Source organism: Pseudophryne corroboree, chromosome 1 (genome assembly GCF_028390025.1).
Source record: "Pseudophryne corroboree isolate aPseCor3 chromosome 1, aPseCor3.hap2, whole genome shotgun sequence".
Lineage (NCBI taxonomy): Eukaryota > Metazoa > Chordata > Amphibia > Anura > Myobatrachidae > Pseudophryne > Pseudophryne corroboree.
In genome coordinates, this window is record NC_086444.1 from 1083505536 (window position 1) to 1083524261 (window position 18726).

The 18726-nt window shown below is 45.5% G+C and overlaps 1 protein-coding gene across 4 annotated transcripts in view; it reads left to right on the forward strand.

The window, feature by feature from the left end:
- Positions 1-17654, forward strand: part of PDS5A (PDS5 cohesin associated factor A) — a 351976-nt gene extending 334322 nt beyond the window's left edge. For all 4 annotated transcript variants that reach the window (XM_063921117.1, XM_063921126.1, XM_063921146.1 and 1 more), the window contains one exon: positions 13988-17654. In XM_063921117.1, the coding sequence (XP_063777187.1) occupies positions 13988-14023 (36 nt within the window). In that variant the 3' untranslated portion in view covers positions 14024-17654. The remainder of the gene's footprint in view (positions 1-13987) is intronic.
- The last annotated feature ends 1072 nt before the right edge of the window (positions 17655-18726 follow it).

Below are 18726 nucleotides of genomic sequence, written 5' to 3' on the forward strand. Positions count from 1 at the left end.
AAAAGGGAAAGGTAGGCTTTCTTCTTTGGCTCCTCCCTTGCTCCTTGGCACGTTCCCTCTCAGAGGCATCCCGCCATGGGTGACTCCTCACTCACAATCTTCCACATTGCCTGACTCAGAAGGGGCCTTGCTGGATTCTAAAGTTCAGCGCGTATTTCTCCCTGCAGACAAACTTCTTGACCTACATGCCTAAATTTTCAAGTTCTTAAGTCCCTGCCGAGTTTCAGAAAACTCGTGCATGCAGATCCTGGAATCTCTTGTCTCCACCTTCAACATAGTGCAGTATACCCAGTTTCACTACCAGCCTTTTCAGGGAAAGTTCTTGCCTGGTGGAACAACCCATCTGCAGATCAAGACTCCATTATCCTTCTCTCAGGAGTTTTGGCCCTTCCTCTTGTGGCTACAGGGATCCCATGTGTACAAGGGCCGTCACTTTTGTATTCAGGACTGGGTCTTCCTCACCACAACGCAAGTCTTCGCTGTTGGGGAGTTCAGTAACCTGTTAATAGACTTATTCAGGGTTGGTGGACTGCTCTGGAGAGCCAGCTACCGATTTACACTCTCTAGCTCCGCGTGGTCTTCAGAGCTCTCTGTCTAGTTGTGCTGCTCTTCCAGCAACATCCAGTTCAGTTTCAGTCCGACAACGCAATAGCCGTTGCCTACATAAACAATTAGTGTAGAAGTCGTGGCGCCATGAAAGGTGAGTCACATACTCAATTGGGCAAAGCTTCATCTTCCGGCTCAGTCGGCAGTCTTCATTCCCGGAGTCCAGAATTGAGAAGCGGCCTTTCTAAGCTGCCAGGACGTTTACTCTGGCGAGTGGTCTCTACATCCAGACACCTTTGGAGGGCAGCACAATTCTTGTGGCTCCCGATTGGCTGCGACAGGCTTGGTACGTGGATCTCCTAGGCATCTCTATCGGCACTGTGTCTTCCTCTATGGCCAGATACACTGTCTCGGGGTCTGTGCCTCCACCCGGAACTGTCCCATCTTGATTTGACAGGGTGGCTCTTGAGACCTCAGTCTTGAGGGCTTGGGGTTCTCCAGATCGGTCATTTGTACCATGCAGAATGCCTGAAAACCTCCTTCTGCAGGGATTTATCACTGTTTTTGTCGGACTTATTACTCCTGGTGTTCATCTAAGGGTTTTAAGTTTCGACTTGTGCGAGTCCTCTTTTTGGCAGGTGCGTTTTGGATTTAGGTTGTCTTTCAAAGGTGCAGTTTGCACTTTCTGTCCTTTTCCAGAGAGTTATTGAGCTGATGCCTTATGTGGGGACATTCCTACAGGATGTCCACCATGTATAGCTCCCGTATGTTGTTCTGTTGGCTCCGTGGAACTTGACGTTGCTGCTACGGGCTCTTCTGTCATCACCTATTGAGCCCTTGGACTCTGTGGACATTCGTTGGCTTATGTGGAAGACTCTTTTCCTACTTGCAATAGTGTCGGCCTGACGGGTGTCAGATTTGTGTGTTATCTTGTTACTCCCCATTTCTGGTCTTTCACTCTGACAGGGCTGTTCTTTGGACACGATTGTGATACTTGCCTTTCCAGCACCTGATCCTCGCCAGAGTAGGCTTTTTTGGCCTCGCTGACTTTCATAAGCGGGGCTGGCTAGCTACAAAGTTGACTTTGGCCAGGTGGCTCCGTTTTACAATCCGCCACGCTTGCGCTGTGGACGGTTTTCCTGCCCTGGCTGTGGTGACTGCTCATTCCACCAGTTCGGTGGAGACTTCTTGGGCAGTTCACGTGGCGCCTCTGTCAGAGCAGAGGTGCAGCTTTGTAAGCTGCCACATGGTCCTCTGCCCATACGTTTCTCAAATTCTATTTCTGCAGCAGGGTGCACTGTGTTCCACAGGGAATACGTTGGGGTGTAGAGATGGATCTTGATCCAGAGGCACCAACAGGTTAAAGCTTTAGACTGTCCCAGAATGCATTGCAGGGCCTCCTCTATAACCCCGCCTCCAGGCACTGTGAGCTCAGTTTTAGAGTTGGTGCCTGCATGAAGCAGATCACTTAACGGGGGCTGCACTGGGCAGCCCTGAAAAAGCTTTTTAGAAGACTTCAAGGGCTGCAGCACTTCATATGTCAGTTTCATATGCGGCTCCATCGCCTCCCCCAGCGGCTCCATCACCTTCCCGAGTACTTGCGTCGGATACTCTCCAGCTCTAGGCACACGGTCGCAGACGCTCTCCTGGTTCGCGTGGCTGCTATAGGAGGTACGAGGGTCCCCCAGGCAGGACCTGCCATTAAATCGCGTTCCGATCGCAGTCTAGGGAGACGGACTGCGACGCTGGCGTATACACTGTCACCGAGCAGGGACCCCACTATATCCACCAGGGCATAGGAGTACAGGTCAGATATACTAATATCCATTTTAATAAGGCTCCATTGTACCAGGTGGTGAAGTCCAGCATAGAGGAGCCGGCACTTGACCTGTAGCCTCTCCTCCGGCCCAGGACGCCATCTACTGGTGGTCCCGCCCTGGAGCTGCCTCACACTCTCCCTCACTCCCTGACTGAGACGCTGGTTGCTATTTTCTAAAATAGATGCGACTGGTCTTCAGGACTGCAGGGCAAGTTCTCCTTTGTAAACCCCGCGTGTACATCAGCGCCGTGGTTTTAAAAACACTTAAGTATTCTACATGTCGATAATAAGACAGCGTTAGTTAAGAACAAGTGTACCTGTACCAGAATATATTGTACGAGTATTCGGATATATACATCCGGTCTCAGACAGCGAATTGTTTTTTATATAAATATATGTGCGTGTGTGTTCATATAATAATCCAATGTAATTTTATTGTCATGGAAATAATTATCTGCATTGCAAACGTGACTGTGTGCCTGTATCTGCTATGTGATTTCACTGCGGTGTATTCCAGATAGATCTATCTCTGTATACTGTACCCTAGAGGACTAGGTGCGTATGGGTCAATATATAGTGCGTCACAGTATTTACCTATTACGTGTATTCTACGGTGTACGCAGTCACATAATACCAGATTTATTCGCAGGTGTTGTGTACTGGGTACTCATTCACATGCTAACGGACTTATTCGTAGGTATTGTACTCTGTCTGGCTTGATCGTACTAAACCACTCTCTGTTGCATTTGTGTATAATGTTTAACATGTAGGACAGTAAATCTGGGGACGCTCCTGCATCCTGCAGAGCATGCGCAACGGATTTACCTGATGGGATCAGTCTGCAGCTCCTGTAACCAATCAGGAGCCAACCTGGGCTGCGTTCTCAAACCTACTGGGTACTCTAGTTGAATGCTTTATGCCCCCTATGGGACCACCTGTAACATTACAGTCACTGATGTCCCCATGGTTACTCCGCTTTGGGTGGGATAATTTTGCCTCAGGGGTTGTAGTGTATGACTCAGTCCTTGGTCAGGCAAAACCCTATTCCAGGTCACTCTTGTGTCTCTGGGTCATCTAAGCGGTCTGCTTCCTCATCCCTATCCAATAATCTCTCTATTTTATCTGAAGAGCGGGGAATCATGCTGTCCTGTCAATACCTATTTCTTTTTCATCCACTAGGGGTCACTGGAGTACTCTTGGGATATGGACGGCTTAGCAGAAACAAAGGCACTGAATATTTAAATTTAGAACTCTCCACCCCTCCATATCCCAGAGTACCTCAGTGTACGACCCCAGTGTTTTTTCCGTGCTCACAGCAATAACAAGGCTTGTGGGGACTTCCCACACTTGGTGGAAGATTTTATTAATTTTTCATTTTTACTTATTACTATAGCACATCCCTTCCCAGTTTCTGGAAAACCATGGGTCCGGGATAGTGCCGCTGCACGGGCAGCGCATGGCGTGTCGGTCCTCACAAAGAGCACCCTCTCAGCCACAGGCAGCCCACTGTCTCCTGCAACAGCTGGACGGAGCTTACACATAGAAGCCCCGTCGCAGTCATGACCTGAGGAGCTGGATGGAGCTTACAGAGGGAAGCCCCGTCGCAGCCATGACCGGTAAGCGTCGCAGACCTCCCTACAAAAGGTATGCTGGGGAAACGGGGCGGTCAGCGCAGGCTGCCGCCCCGCTGTGTGGGGTCCGTGGGTAAAGCCGACCGCTCACTGCCGTGATAGCCGCCCCAGCCGCTCCGTCCAGCGCTCCGTCTGCCGCTCCGACCGCCCGCCCCAGGCGCTCCGTCCTCCCGCCAGGCGCTCCGTCAGCGGTACACCGCTCAGAGAGGGAGACCCGCCGCAGCTTGCCTAGCGACGCCGCGCTCCGGCCAGCCGACCTCAGCTGCTCTGAACTATGTGTCCCTCGCCTCCCTGCAATGAGCTTCCTGGCTCTCCGCTGAGACACAGCGCTACAGGGAGTACAGGGAAGGGGGTGGGGGGGGGGACCTGGCTGATTACAGCGTGGCTGCAGCTGCCAGACGGTATTAATGCTGCAAGGGGAAAAACACGGTATAATAGGCTGTTGAGCCTATATATATGTTAACAGGCTGCCATATCTATAGAAGATATTAATATTAACAGGCTGCCATATCTATAGAAGATATTAATATTAACAGGCTGCCATATCTATAAAAGATATTAATATTAACAGGCTGCCATATCTATAGAAGATATTAATACAAAATTAACTGCAGGCAGAGCTTATATTAAAGGTGACCTGCCTGTGATTGTATTGTAACCTGCATGTGATTATCAGTGTATACTAGACTGTGATTATCAGTGTGTACTAGACTGTGATTATCACTGTATAATAATCTATGAGCCTATATTAACTGCAGCAGGTATTGTAACCTGTCCTGTGAGTATCAGTGTAAGCACATGGGGGCCATTTTAATCATGTTTCCTGTTTCTTCCAGTGGTAATTCCAGAACATTCCTGCCCTACATCTCTACGCCACCGGAGGCGCAGGGGTGTTAGTGGGAATTTTGGTTCAGGTTTCACATAGGTTGCCCATGTGAACTGTATTTCGCCCATAAATATATATATATATTACGCACCTTAAGTAAAGATTTTACTGAGTCGTGCAAGTGTCTGTTCTTTGGCTATTGTGGTGTCTGTCTGTATAAGGGGTAAGGCTCCAACACAGACTAAATATAAGGTTTACTACAATGTCTGTACATAAATCTACCACAGATTCAGTTGTTTTGTAGGTTTCCACTCCGGAAGCCGGGTCAGTCCCAGATCCTATGTTAAGCATTGGCAATTCAAATTGACTCCGCTCGACAGGAGCGGTATGATCGGAGTCTCGGAAGTTACTCCGCCAGCTCTAACGGAGGAGTCTCAGCCTTTCCAAAGGTCCAACTTCCCTGTTAATTTAACTGGTCTTATAATTTAATGCAGTCTGACAATTCTATGTCAAACCTCACAGCGATAACTACGAGTGAGAAGGGCACATTAAACCAGCAGTCAGGTAGTGCGGGTTTTGACAACCATACATTGCTAATGACCAGTGAGTCAATGTCTCAATGTTTACAGAGACTAAGGAGACTCTAACATCTAATCCGTCGAATTTAATAAACGACAGATCTTCAATGAGTTTCTTATTTAGAATATCTGACTAAGATTTAAGTCTATTTACCCGTTTCCACATCTAAATGGGAGAATCCGCCATTGGTGAATTCGTCTGTGTCAAACATTATAAAGACCCAAGATACATTTGGGTCACTAGGCGCTCTATGTATGGAAACAATGACGATCACGTTAGACTTATCGTTAATGAGAAGCTGCAGAGTATCTCTGTAAAGCTTCTGCTGACGCCTGTTACCTCGATTCTCACTTTTCATCGTCGCTAGTTTCAGCACGACAAGGCCAGAAGTTGTTTGGTCCTAAATTTGATATTCAGGCCAAGGCGGGGGGGGGGTGAATGTCTAGCCATTGCCTCCTCCGGTATCAAAACGGAAATACTTTGGTCCGGCCTTTAAAGCCTTTAGACTTCAGTCTTTTCAAGGCTGGGGTACAAAAACAGTCACGACTTGTAACGCCAGGGCGCTAAAGTCAACAAGCCAGTGGCTTGACGGCCTCTTAGGCCATATCGAATTTCCAATTGTGGAAGCGCGCCGTTACACGTTACATTTGCCGGTTTTCCAGACATCCACTCATGGATGTATCCGCCATTTAAAGGTTAAAAGACAAGACTGCCTCTGTCGGGCGAAATTAGGCGTTTTGGCAGGTTGCCATTCAGTCTCTGCTGGTTTCAGCTGTTTTTATTTCCAGGCCTGGTATACCAACAGAGTCAGGGTTATTTATTTCCCTCTGTTTGGGGTACCGAAGCCGGAGGGCTCCGTCGCAGTCTCAATCAGCAAGTCACTTACTACAGTTTGAAAATGGATTTTCTGCGGTTAGTATTTGCATATTTGGAGCCACAAGATTGCATGATTGCGCTTGATCTTCAGGATGCGTATTTACCCATTCCGGTTTGGTCACCACATCACAGGTTCTTGCGTTTTGCAATACGCCACAACCATTAACCTTTTCAGGTTCTACCGTTTGGCCTCTTGTCAGCGCCTCGGGTATTCACCAAAGTGAGGTTGGTGATGATAGCTCATCTCAGAGCCCTGGCAGTGACAATCGTTCCATACTTAGACGATCTGCTCATAAGAACTCTGTCTCAACAGAGGTTCCTCTTACTTGCGCTACTAACGTACACCACGGTTGCAGTGTCAAGTTCAAAAACAATCGCATCTAATTCCGTCTGAACGACTTCAATTCCTAGGTTTGAGTATAGATACGGTAAATCAAAGAGATTTACCTACTACACCAGGAAGAACAGATTATACCATCTAGTACAATTAGTGCAAAAGCCACGCACACTAGCGGTACATTGGTGTATTCGCCTATTAGGAACAATGATGTGTTTTCGAAGCGCTTTAGTTCGCCGGGTTTCACTCGCGTTTCCCACAGGGGGGCGAGGGTGTCTATACTCTGGGCGAGAGTCTCAGAGGTTGAGGAGTTGTAGTTAAAAAGGTCAGCGACAGGGGTTCTAAAACGGATCACGACAGATTGCTGTCTATAAATGTCCTGGAACTCCGTGCAATTTACAATGCACTACATGCTTCGCTTTCAGTCTGTCCAAGTGCAGTCAGACAACGCAACGGGAGTTGCATACACAACATCCAGGGAGGACCGAGTAGCCGCATGGCAATGCGGGAGGTAGCTCAAATCCTCATTTGCACAGAATACCACAAGGTGATATTGTCGACGGGGTTCATTCCGGGAGTGGACATCTGTTAGACAGATGATCTTAGCCGTCGGGATTTTCATCCAGAAAACTGGGCATTAAATCCAGAGGTGTTTCACATGTGGGTCCACAGGTGGGGTTACCTTCAGGTGTACATGATGGCATCTCGCCACAATTACAAACGCTCAGTATGTGTACAGAACGACAGATCACAAGGGCAGTGGCGGTGGAGGCTCTCATTCGCGTGGTCGTACAGCCTCGTGTATCTGTTTCCACCGTTTTCCGCTGCTCTCTCCGTTGCTAAAACGGATCATAAGACAGTTCGTCACAGTCATACTAGTGATATCTCATGGGTTTCGGAGAGCTTGCTTCTCGAATCTCCAAGGAATACTCGCACACGATCCTTGCCCGCTCATACTACGTCCAACCTGTTACAACAGGGACCGTTCTTTTACCCCTATTTACCTATGTACCGCGGCTGCGGTTGACGGGGTGGTGGTTGAGACCGCCCTCTTAAGAAAAGAGATAGGGCATTACAGTATCGGTTATACCAACCATGTTACGAGCTAGGAAGCCGGTTACGGCAGCTCATTATTACAGAATTTGGTGTGCCTATATAGGTTGGTGTGAAGCTCGGAAGTTTCCGACATCATCTTTCAAGTTACCCGTATTCTGTTATTTTACAGACGGGGTGGGATGGAGAACTGCGTTTATCTACACTGAGGGTGCAGGTATCTGTGTTGTCAATTTATTTTCAAAGACGTTTGACTTTATTGCGTCGGTACACACCTTTCTACAAGGTGTCATCAGAGGGCAGCCTCCATGTATCCCACCTACAGAGCCATGCGACTTGAAGCTGGGTTCAAATTTCTTACAGTTTTCATATTTTGAACCCTTACAACAAATGGGGATTAAGTTTCTCACTTGGAAAACGTTTTTTCTTCTAGCCTTAGCTTCGGCAAGGGTTTTGTTTTCAAATTTGGGTGCCTTGTATTCCAAGCCACCGTATTTGGGTTTCCTCATGACAGAGCGGAACTTCGGACGAATTCCGATTTCTTATTTTTCACATCAATAAACCAATAGTGTTTCCTGTGTTGACAGCACATTCTAGAATTCTGAATGTGGTACGCGCATTACGCGTTTATATGTCCCGAATGTCTACAGTTCGTAATACGGATACGTTGTTTGTTCTCTATGATGCTGCCAACTGGGGTTAGCCAGTTTCTCAGCAGACATTATCCAGTTGGATAAAACTGACTACACGTCAGGCTTACCTTAAGGCTAAGTTACAGTCGCCTACGTCAGTAATAGCTCATCCCACAGGTTCTGTGGGAATGTCATGACCAGCTGGTCGTGGAGCTTCTACGACGCGGCTACATAGTCTTCAGTGCACACGTTTGTGCGCGTTTACAAGTTTTGAAACGTTTGCGGCATCAGCATCTAGCTTTGGCCGCTTACTGTTACAGGTGTCAAACAGCTCTCCCGCCCACGAGGGAAGCTTTGGTACGTCCCAAGAGTACTGCAGTGACCCCTAGTGGATGAAAAAGAAAATAGGATTTTGGTACTTACCAGGTAAATCCTTTTCTTTGAATCCATAGGGGGCACTGGACGCCCACCCAGAGCAGTTTTACCTGGGTTGTATTAAGCTCAGAGGAGCTTATGGTACCACATTTTCACCGATTGGTTCAATTTATAAAGGTCTATCGGTTATGGTGTCAACTGTTTAGTTGACAGTAACGTTATGTGTCAACTTTGTTGTTGTCCGTTATGTTATAGGAATTCTCCATTGTCAACCTCTCTATAGTTCCTGTTCGCTCAGTAAAAAACACTGAGGTCGTACACTGAGGTACTCTGGGATATGGAGGGGTGGAGAGTTCTAAATTTAAATATTCAGTGCCTTTGTTTCTGCTAAGCCGTCCATATCCCAAGAGTACTCCAGTGCCCCCTATGGATTCAAAGAAAAGGATTTACCTGGTAAGTACCAAAATCCTATTATTAGGTGTTTCTGACGCGGGGAATCATGCTGTCCTGTCAATACCTATATTAGGTGTTTATGACAAGGATTTCCCATTGCTAAATGACACCACTGCTCTTGTGGTTACTGGGAAGCAAATCCTATAGATCACTGATAAGAGGATTTCCCTACTGTGGTTAAGCAATCTGATATGTTCACACATCGGAGGGTAAATAAAACTGTTACCACAATCTGACCATTAAGTGTACATCAGACAAGATCCCTGGTCTAATCCAGGGAAGACATTCCCCCTGTCTACAGCGGGCATTAGCTCGATATCCTCCTCCTGCAGAGTTATATAACAAGTAGGTAATTCACTGCTAGTGAACTCGTGTCACCCATCGGGTGTCGTCCACTCTGCCTCTCACCACTGTCCTTTCACTGTAGGAATCGAGAGGTAAGCGTGTGGAGGGATACCTGAAGTCTATTACTCCCTAACGAGTGTTGTACATAGACCTCGATTGCATCCTCTTGGGGCTGCAAAATAGATTGATGATTGGATCAGGCATTAGAGGAAGAGCTGCCCGAGGATATATCTGACAAATGCCAGACATTCCCGGTCTCACAATACCACCGCCACCTTTTTCTATACCAGGAGGAGTCCCCTGAGGCGGGTGTGTTGGCTGCCAAGGCATCGAATACGTCTGTCCTGGCTCGCCTGTATTCTTTGGTTGAGGTCATGGAAGGTGGCCCTGGACTCCAAAAGTCCTTGGAGGTATTCCCCTTTACTGGGGACAACTTATTTGGGGAAGACCTAATTAAAAATTGGATCTGAATTGACTGCTACTATGACTGCCTTTCTCCCAAATGCTACTCTTTCTGCACAGAAGGCAAAAGGTAGCACTTTTCCCTGCTTTCGGCCTTAAGGGAAAATGAAGGTCTGGCATACCCAAGATTGTCTCGAGCTCCCAACAACTACAGAGCCCAAGGCCTAACAATCCTGGGCTGCTCGTCAGCGTGCTTCTCATGACAAGCCTGCGGCATGACGGGACAGGCCTCCCCCTGGGGGATCCCAGGGTGGGGGGCTGATTTCTCCGATTCATCCAGGTCTGGTTAATGACCACTTCAGACGCATGGATGCGAGAAGTTGTCTCTCACAGGTATGCAGTCTCTTTCAAGAGACGTCCCCCTTGCCAGTTCTGCACACCCGATATCCCTTCGGATCCGTTAAAGGCGCAAGCTCTACGTCTGGTTGTGTGTTCCCTCCTGGATACAGGAGTGGTAGTGCTGGTACCTCTGTCCCAGAGAGGCAGAGCATACTACTCGACCCTGTTTCTAGGCCCGAAACCTGATGGGTCTTTCCGGCCTATTCTCAACCTCAAATCACTGAACTAGTTTGTGAGTGTGTCCATGTTCCGTATGGAAACACTGCGCTCAGTTGTACTGGCCATGAAACCCGGAGACACTATGGTATCCCTGGATATACAAGATGCTTACCTGCATATGCCTATTGCCATATCGCATCAGCAATATATGCGGTTTGCTATTGGCAACCTTCACTGTCTATTCCAGGCTTTGCCATTTGGACTGGCCACGGCCCCTTGGATACTTCACCAAGGTTATGGGCGTGATGACGGTTCACCTCCGTCGCCAGGATCCTGCCATGACTGTACGATTTGCTGATTCTGGCAAACTCCCACGATGTCCTCCTCAGTCATCAAGCCCACGGGTGGCTCGTCAACTGGAAGAAGTCCTCGCTGGTCCCTGCTCGGAGCATGGTTCACCTGGGGGCACTACCGGACACACGCAGCCAAAGACTTTCTGTCTCCAGAGAATGTCCTGAAAGTTCAGGACGGGATCAGATGCTTCCTCTCTCGCCCAAGAATGTTGATACACTCGGCGATGCAAGTACTAGGCCTCATGGTGTTTGTTTTCGACATGTAGCGTACGCTCAATTCCATTCCCACCCTCTACAGAGGTTAATCCTTTCCAAATGGGATGGCCTGCGTCATCAGATCGGGTCTCAAATATTCTTCTTGACTCCGGAGGTTCGTCTGTCACTGAGCTGGTGGCTACAGGACCAGCAGTCGAGCAGGGGCCGTCCCTTCTGGATCCCCAACTGGGTCCTACTGACTACGGACGCCAGTCTGAGGGGTTGGGGTGCGGTGCTGTCGCAACACACTCCAGGGTCGGTGGAACAAGGACTCTCTCCTCCCAATAAACATTCTGGAATGCTTTGACTCTTGCCCTGTATCTGATACAGAACAGGCCTGTTCAAGTACAGTCCGACAACGCCACCACAGTGGCATACATAAACCGTCAAGGTGGCACTCGAAGCCGCATGGCAATGATGGAAGTGTCAAAAATCCTTTGTTGGGCGGAACGCCATCTGCTAGCATTATCTGCAGTGTCTATTCCGGGAGTCCTCAACTGGTAAGCGGTTTTCGTCAGTCATCAGGACGTACACGCCGGAGAGTGGAGTCTTCATCAGGAAGTCTTTCAACTCCTAGTGGACAAGTGGGGTCTACCAGATGTAGAGCTGATGGCATCACGACACAATCACAAAGTTCTGGTCTTCGGATCAAGGACAAGGGATCCTCAAGCAGCATTCGTGGACGCACTGACAATTCCATGGCACTTCGGCTGCCCTACGTGTTACCCCCGGTGTCGCTTCTGCCCAGGGTGCTACGGAAGTTCAAGCAAGAAGGAGAATTACTTCTAATCGCTCCAGCATGGCCCAGATGGCATTGGTCTCAGACCTGCAGGGTCTATCGATAGAGCGTCGTCTTCTACTTCCTTAACGCCCAGACCACCTCGTTAAAGGCTCTTGTGTCTACCCCTGATCTGGTCAGACTGGCTTTGACTGTGTGGCTCTTGAAGCTTCACTCCTGAGGGCCAAAGGTTTCTCCGATGCGGTTATCCAAACTATGCTAAAGGCCCGCAAACCGGCTACTGCACGGATTTAATATAGGGTCTGGAATTCTTACTTCACCTGGTGTGCTGCTAAGAATTACGATGCTTCCAAGTTTAGTACTTCCAGACTTCTGGCTTTTTCGCAACAAGGCCTGGATTTAGGACTTTGTCTGGCCCCCCTCAAGGTTCACATATCTGCCTTGTCGGTGTGGTTTCAGAGAAAAATTGCGTCTATACCTGACGTTCATTCATTCACTCAGGGCGTACTGCGGATTCAGCCTCCCTATGTGCCTCCTGTGGTTCCATGGGATTTGTCTGTTGTCCTGAATGCCCTGCAAGAGTCTCCATTTGAACCTGTTGAGTCAGTGGACCTTTAAATGGCTCACAGCCAAGGTCCTGTTTCTGCTGGCTATTGCCTCTGCTAGAAGGGTGTCAGACTTAGGCACTTTGTCCTGTCGTCCACCCTTTTTGATATTTCATCGTGACCGGGCAGTTCTTAGAACTCGCCCTGGTTATTTACCTAAGGTGGTGTCATCTTTTCACCTTAATCAAGAGATTGTGGTTCCAGCCTTCATCTCTTCTGAATTGTCCTCCAAAAAACGGTCTTTGGATGTGGTACAGGCTCTGTGTATATGTGGAGAGGACTGCCTCTATCAGGAGGTCAGATACCCTCTTTGTACTGTTTAGTTTCCACAAACGTGGTTGGTCTGCGAATCTGCAAACCTTGGCCAGATGGATTAGAATGGTGATTGCACAAGCTTATGCGCAGGCTGGACTTCCAGCTCCTGCTGATAGTAAAGCCCATTCTGCTCGGTCTGTTGGACCCCCTTGGGCGGCCTGTCGTGACGTGTCTGCAGAACAATTGTGCAAGGCGGCTACGTGGTCCTCAGTGAACACGTTTATTAGGTTCTATGCCTTTGATACTTCCGCCTCCCAGGATGCTTCCTTTTTGACGCCGGGTTCTCATACCCGCTAAGGTGTGTCCCCTCCCTTGAGGAACTGCTTTAGGACATCCCCGATGTATTCCCTGTGAAACAGTGTACCTCGCTGCAGAAAAGGAGATTTATGGTAGACTCACCATGGTTAAATCTCTTTCTGCGAGGTACACTGGGTTCCACAGGGTGCCCACCATGACGCACTTAGCTTCTTTGGGTTTGTATGGCAGTAGCCGCTAGTCCCTTCTCCTGTCGTGAGAATGTGGATCTATGTGACTAACATCTGCCTTCTCTTTTACCTGCTTCTGCATTGGACTGGTTAACAACACTGAGCACACCGTGCCTGGAGGCGAGGTTATAGAGGAGGCCCCCACAATGCATTCTGGGACAGTCTAAAGCTTTAGCCTGTTGGTGCCTCTGGATCAAGATCCATCGCTACACCCCGATGTATTCCCTGTGTACCTCGCAGAAAGATTTAACCATGATAAGTCTACCATAAATCTCCTTTTTTTGACACCTTAGCTTTCGTAGACCACGGCTTTTGAGCGAAGAGTTTTCAGCACAGCTCAGGAGCATCTCCTCCTTTAGGGAGAGTAACTTTGGGATGTCCCACTGTCTAATGCCGGTGTCCCCTATGGATTGATGAAGAAACATTAGAATAGGAAGAGAATGGGAAGCCAATGTTACAGTTGGTAAGCAATATCTGGTACTTAAGTATTAACCTCCTCATATCGCAGTTTGCCAAAGATTAGTTAATGTGTTAATGCATTTATGCCAGCAGGTTCTGGACCGGATATTGCCATCCATGGCTGGAAAATGACTTTAGTAGATTGATGAAAATGTATTGGGTATATTGTGTTTTGTTTTTTTTTGGGTCCAATCAGAGTGTAAGTTAAACCTTTGTGTGGTACAATGAGCTTATGTTTTAGTCTGTAGCTGTCTACTTTATTTCATTTTCCTTGCATTTGTTAAAGCTGAGCGGTCTGTGTGGAAGATCAGTATGTAGAGACTGACTGTCTTTTTGTTTGGTAGGTAAGAAGAAAGAGCTTGCACAAGATGAGTAAATAAGTGGCTGTAACACCAGGCATGCTCCACACTTCAAGATTTGATTCCATTTTTTTTTTTTTACTTTCATTCGGGAGATGAACTTGCTGAAATAGTAACTGCTTTCTACTTTTAACAAAAAAAAGAAAAAAAATTCTTAATGTGAAAAAGTCACCAGAAAACATACATGTTATCTCAATCTCATCAAATTCTTTCAGACAACGTTTTTCTTTACATCTGTTGAAATTACACTATGGTTGTATGGAGCAAAGGATTTAAGACTTCACTGCATCGCACACCGTTTATTGGGTTTCAGCATTTCGGCATCCACACTGTATTCTGCTTGATATTTGCCCTAACTATGGCCAGCTTCTATCTAATGAATTTAACATGCCCATAGACTTGTTCCGCTGGTATAGATATATAGAGGCACAGCTGTGGCCAGGGAAAAGGGAAAGCTTGCTGGATTCTTCTGTTGGCAACTGTCTTATGTAAAATAGTGCAGCAGGTCTACTTTTAAATAGAATGAAATGTACAGTTTTATTTTTTTTTTCTCCCCTACCCATCTTCGTACAATGAAACTTTATCAATATTTTGTTTGTTTTTCCTCCTCCCTGCACAGGACAGTGTGGGAACCACAGCTTATTTTAAAAGACAACATTTCTTTAAGTCCTTTTTTCTCATCCCTTTTGTCTGGGTTATTATAATATGTGATTAATGTACATATTAATATGTTTATTTTTTTTTTAAACCATATATCATGATCATTAAAGCAGTTTTATTGAAATGCTCATGATGAATACTGTACTGGATCGCAAGACAGTCCAGCATTTGGTTTTATAATGTTGGTTGCCAGATTTTAATAACAATGTAAAAAAAAACTTTTTTTTTTTTGTTTTGTTTATAAGAGAAATAGTTGAGTTGGGCAGCTTGAGAACTCAGAAATGCTGGCTCTTCAGGTTTTAGGTGTTTTGCTATTTTAAGGTCCATGTTTCTTGATCGTCTCAGAATAATTTTTCCAAGGTTTTATTTTAGGTGGATAGGTGTGCACACTGCATTTTGTCAATGAGTTAGTGGACACTTTTGTGTATCCCCAATGCTGTCTGTACATCCTGTATGTACACATGATCATATTTAAGTTTTGTTGCATACAATAAACGCTTCTAGGTGTCTCATTGTGTCCATTGTTTTTGTTTTTGTTTCTCTCTTTCCATCCTCACTACAGTCCTGTCTGTTTTCATTGCAAAGAATATTCTCCGATCATTTTCCGTAGAATATTTACCATTGATGACCATGTTAAATGCAGTCTTTCTGGTAACTACAAAATCTAATGGTAAATAATAATGCTTCAGCTGATTGGCCAGATCCTTCCCATTATTATGCTTTCATATGTTCAGTGATAAACAGTACTCAAAAATATGTACAGGGGTCTTCAACATGCAGTCCTCCAGCTACCTTGGAACCACACATCCCAACATGTCCTGCCATAGCATGCCCTAAAAGGAAAACTCTGGCAGGGCATGCTGGGATGTGTAGCTCCACAGCAGCCAGTGTGTCACATGTTGAATACCTCGGTTCTAAAGTCTCTCTCCACTCACTGGCTTAGCAAATATACTAAAGTATAAGTCACCTACAAAGAACAAGCTGTTAATTATCAGACTTTATAATGCCTACCTATTATGCTGTGCATACAGAGAATATGTATCAATCACACCACCTCGCTGGACCTTGCAATCTATATTGCCTAACACATGAATTTAGTTATGTCTGGAGACTGCTAACTTACCAGTATGTTTCGCGTTTGTGTGGCAACCCCTACAAACGCCACACAGGTAGTACCCTGGTAACAGTTGGACCCTTGGCCCCAGCGCAGCAAGGCAGCATTGCTTACCACTGTGCTGGTTGTATAAATTTGCCTTTCATTTTGAAATGTAGCCAAAATCATAAATCTAAACTGCCTTATTTTATAAATGTAATTTTATGGGATGTCTATGAATTCTGTTCTGTTCTTAAGAGAAAAGGAGATAATTAAAAAAAAAATTGTCATTTTCTATTGCAGTTTAGAAAATTAATCTAGTGTGGTTGCTGTAGGCAACGCCACAGTTTCTACATTTACTTATAGAAAATAGTTCACAAATGTCCCTCATTAAGCTTTTATATTTGTGACTGCACTATGACATATGACCTAAGAATTGGTTGTCCAATAAAAGACAATATTTTAGAAAGGTTGTTGACTTCCAATGTTATAATGGTTTCAGCCACTTTTGATTTAAATCTGTATTCTGTTGCAAGTAATACCGATGTCTAAAATTAATCCCTACTTCAAATTATTTTTGTAAGTTCCTTTTAGCCATCAATGTGTTTTCTGTACCGTTCTCCAGTATGCAGAATAGCCACTGGTTTATTTTTAGAACGTTGCACACAATACTGCTTGTAAATATTAAATGCCTTTCTATTAAATATTGTTTCTCATACAGCATCTGTTTTTTTTTTTTTTAATATTGATGTTTGAAAAGAAATATACACAAATATTTACATGTCTTTAGTAGATTAGAGAAATTGCAAATGTACGTTAAAATAAAAAAATAGGATAATTGGTCAGATTTGACTTTTGATTTCCCTCCTGTAAATCATATTTGAATTGGGGGGACAGACACCCAAATTTAACAACTGTAGAAAATAATTAGGCTGCAGTATTTCTATATATTGAAATTGCAATTAGAAATACTGTTTATGACTTCCTGCGTAATAATACTGTAAATTGATGACTATTAAATAGAAATACCGTTTCAGGTCCATTTGGACAAACCTCCCTGTGCTGTATTACTGTATATACCAACTTCTTGTGATCCGCTTAGAGATCTGTTCTACTTTGCAGAATAACAGATTGGTGACACAGAGAAGTTCTGTTATCTTGAAGCATAAGGATTTGGTTCAGGTCCATCTTTGCTTTAAAAGTTTGCCTACAGAACTGGCAGGTGTACTTTAATTTTCCTTGTGCCTTATTGCATAAATTATTATTCTGAAACAGTGCCATAATAATGGTGGAGAATGTGTTCTGCGTCATTTCACTTCAGGCTCTTATTCCATTTCAGCAAATAGAAAAAGCACAACCTAAATGTTTGCAGAAGGTTTTCATGTTTTTTCTCTCTAATAACTATAATTTAATCCTTTCATTTTTGCAGCCAATCTGTCCTGTCTGATGCTTTGAAACAATGTGTTCCAGATTAATCGGAACCTTTACACTTATGTTGTATATTTTTTGCAATCTATAATAGATGTATTGGCAACAAGATGAAAAAAAACCTCTGGTATGCTGCTGATGGTAACAAATGTGAATTGACTATAAATGAATGTAGTTAATCCCATGTATTTTTGAGTTTGCTATGTACATTGTAGTCTATTAACATGCCCTGTTTTCAGCTGATTTCTTATATTTGTCTTCCTTACTATCGACATGAATACGTTGTACTGCTCTTTGCTGAATATTATATAAATTGTCAATATTTTGTATCTGAATTTTCATGTCCCGTTAGACTTTCTGGCCATCATATACATTTAATAATTAAACCAGGTTTCTAAAGGGAAAATAGCCATTTGTCTTTCCCTCCAAAGTGTACATACAGCTATTTAATAAAGTCCAATCTCTTCTTAACATTGGTTTTGGATTTTGATTTTAAAATCATGCATTTAGTGATTTGCAGGCGGGCATGCAAACATGGACTCCTATGAGGGAGGTCACACACTACTTCATAAAGTTGTCATACTGTTTTTTTTTGGGGGGGGGGGGGTTCTGAACAAAAAAAATAAAAGCATCCTCCTACTTCTGCAGTATTTGCCTTGTATGTTGTGCAACAAATCTTATAAACATCATCAGATGTCTTTCCACAAATTTATTTGTCCTTTATTTTTTTATAAAGGAAAAAAAAAAAAGGACAAACCACACAACTACTTCATCCAGTGATTTGGAATAATAGAGATGTTGACTTGAGCAACCTATCAGATTTCAGCTGTCCTGTATCTAATACATGAAAATAAAACATCTGGTTGCTATATGCCGGTTGGAGAAGCGTTTCCTATACCTGTATAGTACAGCTGACCCATTAGAAAAAAAGATAACCTTTTCTGCTGCTGGGTACACTAGGCTCCACAAGGATTGGACAATGGGGTGTAGAGTAGGTTCTTGATCCGAGGCACCAACAGGCTCAAAGCTTTGACTGTTCCCAGAATGCACTGCGACGCCTCCTATATCACCCCGCCTCCCTGCACAGGAGCTCAGTTTGTCAGTTGGTGCTGCAGTAAGCAGGCACTTAACAGAGGGGCTGCTCCAGGCAGCCCTAAGAAAAGCTTTTTATGAGGTAAAAAGTGAAGACTTCAAGGGCAGCAGCAGTGGTAAATGTCTTCTGACATTCACTGCTGCAGCTCCAGCTCTCCCCAGCGGCACTGTACACTCCCGAGCCCTGGTTGCCGGGTACCTACAGCGGAGGCTCCGGTTTTCTTCACGTTAGACACACACGGCTGGGGCTCTCCAGGATCGCGTGGCCGCGCTTCGGGAGGTGGTAAGTGGGTCCCGCTTGCGGTACCCGGTCTTTGTCAGTGGGAGGCGGGCCGTGTGTGCTGGCGGTGGACACTGGCAGTACAGGCGATCCCACTAGATCACCAGGGCATGGGCGCAGGTCATGTTTTCTCTCTAAACCAATTCTTCTATCGCCCACAGTACCCGGTGG